At 47.3% G+C, this 11,607-nt stretch overlaps 1 protein-coding gene across 4 annotated transcripts in view; it reads left to right on the forward strand.

Moving 5' to 3' along the window:
* Positions 1–4,894: 4,894 nt before the first annotated feature.
* LOC135224421 (E3 ubiquitin-protein ligase MARCHF5-like) overlaps positions 4,895–11,607 on the forward strand; it is a 110,563-nt gene continuing 103,850 nt past the window's right edge. Inside the window, exon 1 of one of the 4 annotated variants that reach the window (XM_064263405.1) lies at positions 4,895–5,202. In XM_064263405.1, the coding sequence (XP_064119475.1) occupies positions 5,147–5,202 (56 nt within the window). In that variant the 5' untranslated portion in view covers positions 4,895–5,146. The remainder of the gene's footprint in view (positions 5,203–11,607) is intronic. The other 3 variants (XM_064263404.1, XR_010316725.1, XM_064263406.1) reach the window with 3 other exon arrangements.

The raw sequence follows: 11,607 nt of genomic DNA on the forward strand, positions 1-11,607 counted from the left end.
ATTACATACATAATTTAATACAGTTATAAAATCCTGTTTTATAATATTCCAAAATTTCTTGTAAAATTCAATAGAGAGACCATCGTACCCGGGAGCTTTCCCATTACTCATTTTTTTCATAGCATTTCACACCTCCTTTGACTGATGCTCAGTAGATAAAGCTTGTAGGCTTTGACCATTCAGCACTGGTCCACACTTGTCGAGAAAAAATGTCATATACTGTCGGTCACCTTCAACCAAACGAAACATGTTCTCAAAATATTCCCTAATTCGCACAGAAATTGTATTTGGCCCCTCAACAGTGGTGCCATCTTCCATTTTAAGTTTAATAAAACAATTATTTATTCTTTTAGTTTTCTCTTTGCCAAGCAGATAGGAAGAAACTCTTTCACCTTTCAACATCTCATCAGTTTTTATCCTAACATTCACACCCCACAAAAACTCATTCTGTAGGTCACAAATTCTCTTTTTCAGGGTTTGGATCATGTCGTACTTATCCCCCGTTCTATAATGGACATCATTTAATTGTTGTAACCTCCAATGTAATAGGTTCAGTAAATCATATTTTTTCCTGTGAAATCTTCTTGGATAATTTAACAAAAAAACATTACATCGTAACTTTGCCCAGTCCCACCATTCCAACATATCAGGAAACTTACATTTATAAGATTGTACCCGTTTCCACAAGTCTTGAAATTGCTCTTCTATATATCCGAATCCAAAAATTTTTACATTTAATTTCCAATAATCTGTTGATGTTTTTGAAGTCAATAACCTTTATACTCAAGAGGACCATATTGTGATCTGAAAAACTAATAGGGATTGTTTGTGCTCTCGTAATGTGACGGAACAAATTAACGGTGTAGATTCTATCTATACGAGACCCATAATTTTCTTTAACATACGTCTATTCCGGGATACCTCTAGTAAAATGATAATTATCCTTTAACGCTAAATTATGAACCAGAGTACCAAGAGTTTGGGACACTAAATATCTATTACCATTGCTACAGTCCCTGAGACATGTCACACAATTGAAATCACCACCTAATACCAGGGAATAAAGGTTGTGTCTGAGAAAAAAATGTGAGGTCATTCCCAAAAAACTCCTCTCTCTCTCTAGTCCTCTCTGAACCTGTAGAGGCATATACATTTACAATCGGGATAATGCAACCATTAAATCTTACCCTAATACCCAGTAGCCATTACAATCTCTGTCTGTTGACAAAACCACTATATCCTTCTTTCTAGAAATACAGAACATAGTTCCTCCTTTTAAACAAACCGTCGATTTCAATACAATATTACAACAATTACTTAAATAGTTTAAGACTCGTAGGTCTCTCACGTTATGTTCTTGTATCAATAAAATGTTTATCTTATACTGCGCCATGAGTGATGCCACCTTCATCTGTTTAATTACATCGTTTAAGCCATTGACATTTAACGTTGCAATTAGTAAAGCCATGGAGAAAAAAATCACAACTTCTTCTTATTCGGTATGTTGTCGTTGCTTTGTATCTTCGTTTCTTTCCTCTTCTCTTGTGATAAGACTTCTCTCGTAAGTTTCCTCTTGTGATAAGACTTCTCTCGTAAGTTTCCTCTTGTGATAAGACTTCTCTCGTAAGTTTCCTCTTGTGATAAGACTTCTCTCGTAAGTTTCCTCTTGTGATAAGACTTCTCTCGTAAGTTTCCTCTTGCCAGCCCTTTCCATATTAATATTCCACTGACTTTCTGTTGATGTATCCAAGATTCGCTCTTCATCTCCATCCTCATTGCCTAGTACTATATTCTCGCACAAGTCCATATCAGAATCATCCCCAAAGATCATCACATCTGTGGGCTCATCATTCTTATGAACTGACACCGTAACAGTCATTTCCTTTAATCCTTCATCATCACTGAGCTGTCCCTTGCGTACATGCAAATGATCCCCCTCCATCAGCGGAACATCAGGTTGCCCCTGTTCACTATAACCTTCCAGAAAATGAATGCTCAAAGGGTCTGGGGTATTTCTTCAGACGCAGTCCGCACGGACTGCAAGGAACGTAACCGCGGATACGACGTCCACTATGGATTGAGGCGTCCAATGTATTTCGCCAGTGTTTAGTACTTGACCCTGGGGGTTAATTACAGTCGTCCGAATAAATATTACTGAAAATTCTTGTTCAGTAGGTAAAACTGCATAGAAAAACCGCAACTGCCATAGTCTAGGCCGCCGCGGATAAGTACCCTAGATCTACCTTCAGGTATACTATTTCTCAGGTGTGTCACTCCCTGGTCGTTCTTTTATTCTTCGTCAGCACAACCATTCGATGCTTTCGACATAACACGGTCTCAATGCCACCTTCATTCAACAATTCTGGTGCATCTGGACCATCATTTATTTTAGGAAGATTCGGAAAATCGGCCATGTTAAAAACATTTAACCTGTATTCTCTTTCCATTGTACAATTAACAGCTAGATGTGTCGTCCTTCCGCATTTATAGCAAGTTTTAGGTTGGCCTTGATAAATAAAAGTTACTGTGTGTCCACATATATATTAACCGACGAAGGAATGCTTTCCCTTACCTCCATCCTTGCCGTTCGGATACCGTTTAACAGTCCCTTTGCTCTTCCGTGGGAAAATCTGTTGTGTCGTACAGAGTGCACTTTCCCGTAACGACTTAGGACACTGATGAGTAAATCATCATCCATATCAAACGGTGCATATCTTACGGAAACATATGTGTAATCACTACTCAAGTTAACTCTTACAGTCTTACCTTCACCAATATCAATAGATTTGTCCTCATGTTCCTTCACTACCATTTCAAACCGCGTATGATCAGCGAATTTTATAATTACCCTTTTGTTGAGCATTAGCTGAAAGCCGGAAAGGTCTTCTTCTTTCACACCTAGATGCATAAAAATTACTTCACAGGAAAGGTGCACAGAAAAATGTCATCCAATCGAAACCTTTCTTTTAAGTTTGCCCAAAGGGGCAAAAGCATTTAATTTGTCTCTTCCATTCATCTTCTATAGTCTAGCCAAAGGCAAGGCCAAAAACACCAGAAAACAGGAGCAGCCCAAGACACGTCCGCTCTGCTCCGAAGCTCTAGCGCGTCCTTTCAGTATCTTGAATCATGTTTCTATTAGTTGTCCTCGCAATCGTCGTGTTTGTAATCCGTACATGTTCAGGCTCTCTAGTCGTCTTTGGTAACCTATTTGCCTGATGGATGGAACAGACTGGCTCCTAATTGTACCCCTTCTAATCTATTTATGTCCTTTCTTAGTGTTGGTAACCAAAGTTGTACTGCATATTCAAGATGAGGTCTAACTATGGATGTGTAGAGCTGCAGTACCTTTCCTTGTTTCTGTATTTGAACTGCTTCTTTATATATCCCACTAGTTTCTGTGCCTTCTTTTCAGCTTTTATGCCCTGTTTTGTGGATTTTAAGTCCTTGGTAATAACGACCCTAAGGTTCTCCTCTTGTTCTATACTTATTTATGTCATTCCCAAGCAACATGTAGTTGGCATGGGGTGTTCCTATTTGTAACACTTTACGCTTGTCCAAATTAAAAGGCAATTACCATCTTTTTGACCACTCTCCTATTTTCTTTAAATAATTTCTTGAACTGTCCATTGTATCTGCGTGTGCTGCATTTGCACCTAGTTTGGTGTCATCTGCAAATTTGGATATCCTGCTAGTTAAGCCTACATCAATGTCATTAATGTAAATAAATAAAAAAAAAAACAAGAGAGGGCTAAGGACAGAACCCTGAGGAACTCCATTTGTTACATCTGCCCATTCTGATTCTTCACCATTTATTACAACTCTGTTTTCTATAAGTTAGTCAGTCTTCGATCCAGTCTCCTATTTCTTCTACAGTTCCTAAAGCTATAACTTTTGTCATTAGTTTCATGTGTGGAATTTTGTCAAAGGCCTTTTGGAAATCTAAGTAGAGTAAATCTATTGCTCTAATACTGTCGTAAATACCGAACATGTTATGAAAAAACTCCAGTATGTTTGATAGGCAGGGTCTGTTTTGTCTGAAGCTGTGTTGACTGTTCAACAGTAAGTTGTTTCTATCAATGTGATCCACAATTTGATCTGCAGAGAGAGAGAGAGAGAGAGAGAGAGAGAGAGAGAGAGAGAGAGAGAGAGAGAGAGAGAGAGAGAGAGAGAGAGAGAGAGAGAGAGAGAGAGAGAGAGAGCTGCTACGTTTACGTTTTAAGTCGAGGAATCATTCTAGGTAATCGTAAATCACACCAACTTTCGCTAGTCCTGCTTATTTGAGACTTCAGTCTCCCTGACTGAACCATACAACGCCAATAGCAGGAATATTGAACTTGTTGCATGCAACAAAATTGCACGAAATTGTTGCCCTGGGATCTTTTTACCAACAGACTAACATAATTTTACGTTTAATTAAAAAGTGAGATGTTTTGTTACAAGAGGCCTACAAGGAGTGCCTTGCGCTATGGATAAGGATATTTAATTTGTAAACTTGCAGACAATGGCTATTTGCATGCAGGAAACCAGGTGATCGGATTGAACTATTACAAATGAAAAACCAGGCTGCAAAAGCTGCACCTCGAGGAAATGAGATTTGAACGGTTGGCGCGTGGCTTGACAGCGAACATTCAGTGCGAGAATGCTTTGCCACCATTTCGTCATAGCAAGACTATACCCACCTCTCGTTGCATTTCCAATAGCAACTGCTAGGTTTTATCGAGTAACGTGGTAACTTGATGATAATAGTAAATTACTGAACGAAATGTATGTGCAGATAATTTTTTTCATAATTTATTAAAAGATGACTGAAAGTGAAATAACCCTTCGTGATGGGATTTCGGAATGACGGATTGCAGTCTAGTAGATCTCTGATGCTTACGAGCGTATATAAAATTAGAAATCAAATTGCCCGAATGTCAATATTTATGTATTTAACGTTTCATTGCTATATTTACCTATCTTTATTTCATGTAAGGAATGGCAAACTCGCCAGTTTTGAATATTACTTTAGGCACGCGAACGTGCAGTCAAAATAAACCCATTCTTCCTTATGACCGAAGTCGCTCTCGCTGTGTTGTTGTGTTTTGTCGTATTGTGAATTTGTGAATCACGTCAATGAAGACTCGGCATCACACGCGAAGGAAGAATGGCAGATGAACCCCAGCAAACGGAAGTCAGTAGTCAGCCTGATGATGAAGAGAAGTAAGGAGGATTTGAGTCCCTTTTTTTTTTATTCCATTAACGAATGGCTACTTACTTTTGTTTTGCAGCTTAGACGAACGATCTGCTGAAGGACGGGTCTTCTCGGCCTTGATTGATTCTGCCAAGAATTTTAGGTGGCCAGGCTGTCCTGAGGCCGCCTCTGCCCAATAAAAGATTAACCCTACTATTACTTTTCAGGGAGTCATACTGGAATGCAAGCCAGGTTTTGGGGTTGGCGTACAGTAGGTACCTAGGTAGCCTAGTAGGTACTAGCTAGGTAGTACTATGCAAGGCCTTGATACCTGCCGTGACCTAACCTAGCTAGGGGGCTTTCCTGATTGCCCTATATTGACCTCAGGCCTGGTCATGATATAGATACCATATTTAGCCTAAAAGATGACGTTAGGCAACCCCATGTTACATAAGTGGTAGCCTAGACTACCCTTTTAGTATAGTACTAGCCTAGACTACCCTTTTACCTAGTATACCTAGCTACCTAGTAGCTTAACTAAAACTCCCAGCTTATGTCTGCCAAATTGACCTTGTAGGCCTCTTGTCAGCCTTTCACTTTCGTGTTCCCTGACATGGTGATAGGCTGTATGAAATGTAGGCGATTGGCAGAGGTAGCCTACACATATCATAAGCCCACCTTAGGTCTGCCTAATTGCCTAGCGTATGAGTGGGAGGGCGAGAGGGTGACTGAAGCGAAGGTGTAGGGTAAACAACCACATGGACTTGATCAACTTACCAACGATTACAGCATGTCACCCTCCGAAAAATTACTTTGGGTAAAAAATCACGGACGATCCACCATTATCACGCTGGACGGGTCTTAATCATGTGATATTTAATTGGTGAAACAAGAATACAATTACATCTCTAAGCATACCATTCAAAAGATTGAAGTTTCGTCAATATAATGTGATATATGAAAGCCCCCCATACGAACTAAAATAAGCATGTGACGCTCTTCGTAAAACATGTTTGTTCCGATACGTAATACAAACCCTCGGTCCTTTAACAATAGGAAGGTAACTAGCGGCAGCTGGGACGGTCGTAAGCTTCGAACAAGGGGAGAACGGTAGTTAACTGCTTGTCCGATCGTGCGCGCGGCGGTGAAGAATCACTTTTGCTTTCGGCCGTGGTGTGACAGGACGTGCTCGTCATCGCTCTGCCCGCTATTTCGTCGTGTGCTTTGGATGTGTTTACAATTTCTTCTGACTGGTTTGTTTGTGGTTGTGAATGAAATTGCAAGTACTCTTTTTTTTTCATTTTCATTATATTGTGAATTGATTGAATTATGGATCTCGAAGAGCTTTTGCCGCGCCCACCAGTTGCCCATAGAGTGTGTCCCGGGCTGGAGGGGCGTAAATGCGGCGGATTTCGCTCTTTTCCTGAAATAGATCCCCATGAATTGTGTTATCGGTGCCGGGGGCGCGAATGTTCCCGAACCGAACCATGCAATGTGTGTAAGAATTGGTCCGAGGCGCAGTGGGTGCTGTACGAGGGTAGGAAGAGGCGTAGATCGACCAAGGAGTTGTCGGAAAGCTCTCCAGCGACTCCTTTGGTGACGGATACCTCGTCATCCTTCCTGCCCCCAGCTCAGCCCCCACGGTTTGCGCCTTCCCCTGCGGGGGGGGTTTCGGAGTCCTTCTCCTCACTCGATCCGTCGAGTGTGGAGGAGGGCGCTCGATACCCGGATGTTCAATTGTATTTGGGGTCTTCCGTCCGCTCTGGGTGGGGTTCGTCCTCCCCCAGGCGTGAGGGTGCCCCTCTAACTGACCCGACTGTTCCTCCCTCAGGTGTGCCTTCTGTGAGTGACGACCTTGGACAGGTGTGGGCGTCGTTGGGACTGCAGGGCGCTCCCAGTATCCAGGGCTTAATTCAGCGACTGGCGGGGCCGGCAGTAGTGACTCATGGTGTAGTGACAATGACTACTAATACGGTGTCTACTCCAGCGTACGCCGCCCCTCCTCATGTGGTTTATACGCAACATATTGCGTCTGTAACCCCCACTGCATCAATCCAAATGCCGATTGCTGCCGTACCTAAGAGGGGCGTGCCGCCTCCACCTGGGTTCTATGTGCTGCCGACCCCCGACTTTCGCTGTCCAAAGAGTTCTCCCCTGGACCTGCCGCCCGTCCCGATGATGAAACTGGCTGAGTTGGAGATGCCTGTGACGCCTGATCGCTCAACGTCATGACCGAGGCACGGAGCAGAAGACTGTCGAAAGTCGCGCAGGTGACTCTCGCCAGGCCAGCGGCCGCTCTCGTAGTAGCGACCAGCCGGTACCTCGGGTTGACGTGACGGTCTCTGACCGGCCACGGGTTGAGGCTGGGAAGAGGTCCCCTCGACCGACGGTACCAGCCTCGGCTGGTACCAGCGGTTTGACGTGCCGTGAGGACGCTCACCGGTCTCACCGCGAAAGCGAGCTCTGCAGATCACCTGACCGCCGCTCCCACAGGGACCGGACGGAGACAGTGGCCAGCAGCAGCTCGTCTGACGCACGGGACCGGGGTCGACGTGATAGTCGAGCCGCTCGCCACAGGTGAGCGGCACGGCCAGGCCTGCAGATCGATCCCCACCGCGGGTTGGTGATCGGCTGCAGCCCCCCACGTACGCTGGTCCTGCCAGCGAGCGGGGGGGGGAGCGTCAGGTCTGTCTCTCCACTACCTTCAACTTCCTCGGGGTACACCGGGAAGAGCGAGGTAGCTAGGAGTGATCGTGAGAGGTGCGCCGCTCACGATCCCGCCACGATGCCGCACGCACCAGGTATGGTCTTAGGACCAGCCAGGTCGTACGCGCAAGTGGTTGGAGGCGACCGTCAGGGGTCTGTTGCTGTTCCTCCTTCTGAAGGAGGAGGGTCTCGAGAACTGCTCTTGTTGGAGGGACTGGACGGTCCTACTCCTCAGGACGCTGTAACTCCCGAGATCCAGAGGAACTTTGCCCAGGTTATTGCGCTGATTCGTCAGCACAATGACCTGGGGGAAGGATCGCCGCTACCACCATCTGAGCCCACGTCCCGGCTCGAGTCATTTTGGGGCCCGGGGACCCGAAGGGGAACCCAAATTGACGGTGGGACTGCCGCGATCGGAGCTTGCAGACTCAGTCCTTGACCAGGTGGAGAATTTCGTCTCAGGACGAGAGGATTCACTAAAGTCAGGACGGTCTTCCAAGCTACTTCCTCCTCCTCTGCAGCGACAGCGGAAGTTCTACGTGCCATCAGTGGATCCAATACCGCCCAAACAGGTTAACCCGGAGCTAGCTAGGCTAACTCCAGGTGTGTCCCTGCAGCAGCTCCTGTCGGAGAACTTGTGGTTCTCGCAGCAGGAGGTACTGGGCCTGGAAGCTACCGCTATGGCGGCTTTCCAGGCAGTCTCTTGGTTGGATCTGTGGTCCCTCACAGTATCCAAGGTCGCGGCCGACTCTGGGGGCGCTGCCCTCGAAGACGACCCCGACTTCAGGAGACTGTGCCAGTCTGGAGGTAGGGCCATCTCCTACCTCGCCCATCAGACGGCAAACCTGTGGGCCAACTTGGTTCTCCGTCGTAGGGACGCTGTCCTTACACGAGTAGCCAAGGGGGCTGGGCGTGAGGCGGTAAATGGACTCCGTAACGGACCTATGAAGAGTTCTTCCGCCCTCTTTCCCGGAGAGATGGTGGACGCTGCGGTGGAGAGACGACGCACTGATGACAGTGACCGTCTGGTTCACCAGGCAGTTACGAAGGTTTCTGGGCAACCTTGTGCAACTGCGGCTAAGCCTAAGAGTTTAGCTAGTGCTTCCTTGGCTGCTAAGACGCCTGCTCCATCGAAGCCCCGAGGAAAGACTCTTCCTGCTTCAACTTCTGGTAAAGGAGGCCGTAACCAGCCCTCCTCCCAGCCCTCTTTTCCCCGAGGAGGTGCTGGGAAGAAGTCGAAGCGAGGTGGGAAACGCTAGGGACGGCGTTCCCCCTCACCAGCTGCCGGAAGTGGGGGGGTGCCTAGCGAGCCATTGGGCAACTTGGCAGCGCTACGGTGCCGAGACCTGGATAGTAACGTCCTTCGGGATGGGATACTGCTACCCTTCGAATCTCGGCCACCCCTCACCTCCAACCCTGTCCATCTTCAGACATATGTACTAGGATCCTCAAAGGACGACGCTCTTCGGCAGGAGATCAAGACCATGCTGATCAAACGAGCTGTAGAAGTCGTAGTAGATCGGTCACCGGGCTTTTACAGCCGCCTTTTCTTAGTGGAGAAGGCATCGGGGGGCTGGCGCCCGGTGATAGATCTCTCTCCCCTGAACCGATTTGTTCGCCAGACTCGGTTCAAGATGGAGACGGCACGTTCCGTGCTCGACTCCATCAGGGAGAACGATTTCATGCTTTCGGTGGACCTGAAGGATGCATTTGTTCCGACACGGCATACAAACCTTCGGTCCTTTTACAATAGGAAGGTACTAGCGGCAGCTGGATAGGTCGTAAGCTTTCGAACAAGGGGTTCGGTAGTTAACTGCTTGTCCGACAGGCGCGCGCGCGCGACTGGTAGGTAAACAAATCACTTTTTGCTTTCGGCCTGCTGGCGTGTGGACGTGTATCATCGCTCTCTGCCCGCTTCATCGTCGTTGCTTTCGCATGATTGTGTTTTTCTTTTTCTATTTATCTAGTGAAACTGAATTGTAAGTACAATCATTTCATATTTATTCCCATTGAATTCAATTGTGAATTAAAGGATCTTGGTTTCACCACGCCCTCCGATTACCCGAGTGCCGGGACTGAAGGGCGTAAGTGCGGGAATTCATTTTCCCAGAAATGATCCTCGTATGTTATGCTCGGTGCCGAGGGCGGGAGCGCTCGCTCCGAGCGTATATTTGGTTTGGAAAACTTATTCAGTATGGAAGTGGAATCGCAAGTACAGTATTCTTTTCATTTTCATATATTATTTTTCATTGTAGCAATACTCATTTTGGATCAGTTTCCGAGCTTACCCGGAAATTGATCCTTCCCCCTTTTTATTTTTGAATGAAGTGAAATCGCAAGTGCAGTTCTTTTTCATTTTCATTTTTTATTGAGATTGCATTGTTTACTGGGATCAATGTTTCCTTTCCGCTATTTCCCGGAATTGATCCTTCCCCTTTTTATTTGTATGAAGTGAAATCGCAAGCGCAGTATTCTTTTCATTTCATATATTTTTTGATTGCATCAATTCATTATGGATCAAGGTTTCCATAAACCTTGATCCATAAAGGTAAGGAATGGATCCTTTTACCCTTGCGCTCGGTACCGAGGGCGCAAATGCGCTCGATCCGAGCCCTTATTCAATTGTGAATGAATCGTAATGCAAGATGCATTTTCATTTTTATTCCTTATTATTGATTGCATCAATATTTATTTGGTTCAAGTTCCGCTCAGTCAGGGAATTGATCCTTATGCCCTTGCCATTCGGGGCTGGGGCCGATGGCACGATTGCTCTCTGGGCTCTTATATTGTTGTTGGGTACATGGGTACTGTGCGGGGGTGGGGAACGAGAAACCCCACCCGCTCAGCTCCCACAGATGGCCCTTCCCCTTGGGGGGTTGGGGGGGGGGGGGGGGGAGGTTATCGGCGTTCTTCTCCTCGCCCGATCCGTCGAGCGCGGGGGGGGGGGGGGTGGGGAGGGCGCTCGGTGCACCCGATGTACAATTGTATTAGGGGTCTTCCACTCGTTCGGAGAGGGCTCACCCCCCCACCCCCCCGCGCGAGGGGACTTCCCCCCCACCCCCCCACTAATCGCTACTACTGTTATTTCCGCAGGTGCTACTGCCACGAGGGTGGACCTTGGTGAGGTTATGGGCGTCCTTCCATTTGCAGGGCGTGCTAGTGTCCAGGGGCTGCGGTTCTATGTCTGGGCCTACTGCGGTCACCCATGGAGTGGTTGACCACGCAACCAGGTGACGACGTCCCTCCTCACCTGGTGTACTCGCCTCACGTGGTAACAGTCTTGCCTACAGCCGCTGTGAAGTGCCGTTCGCCGTACCGAGAGGGGGGCGTGCCGCCGCCGCCGCTCGTGGTTGCCGCGCTGCAGCGACCACACTTCCGCTGCCTATGAGCTCGCCCCTGGACCTGCCGCCGGTACCAGGATGTTGCTGGCTGCTGCTCCACTTCCTGTTGTTTCCGGTGCTACCTGCCGTACCTGCCGATTCTGGGTTGACTGTCCATGCAGTTGCTGCGCTGGCTGTCCCTGCCGTTGCTGCGCTGGCTGTCCCTGCCTGCTGCGCTGGCTGTCCCTGCCGTTCGTCTTGCGCTGGCTGTCCCTACCGATGCTGTGCTGGCTGTGCCTGCTGTTCCTGAGATGCCCATACCTGCTGATGTCGTTCCCAGGTTTCGTGGTGGTACTACCCCAGACTTTGGTCGGTCTGTACAGGTGCGTCCGGGCCCTGTGGCTTCGG

This window comes from Macrobrachium nipponense, chromosome 12 (assembly GCF_015104395.2).
Source record: "Macrobrachium nipponense isolate FS-2020 chromosome 12, ASM1510439v2, whole genome shotgun sequence".
NCBI classification, from domain to species: Eukaryota; Metazoa; Arthropoda; class Malacostraca; order Decapoda; family Palaemonidae; genus Macrobrachium; species Macrobrachium nipponense.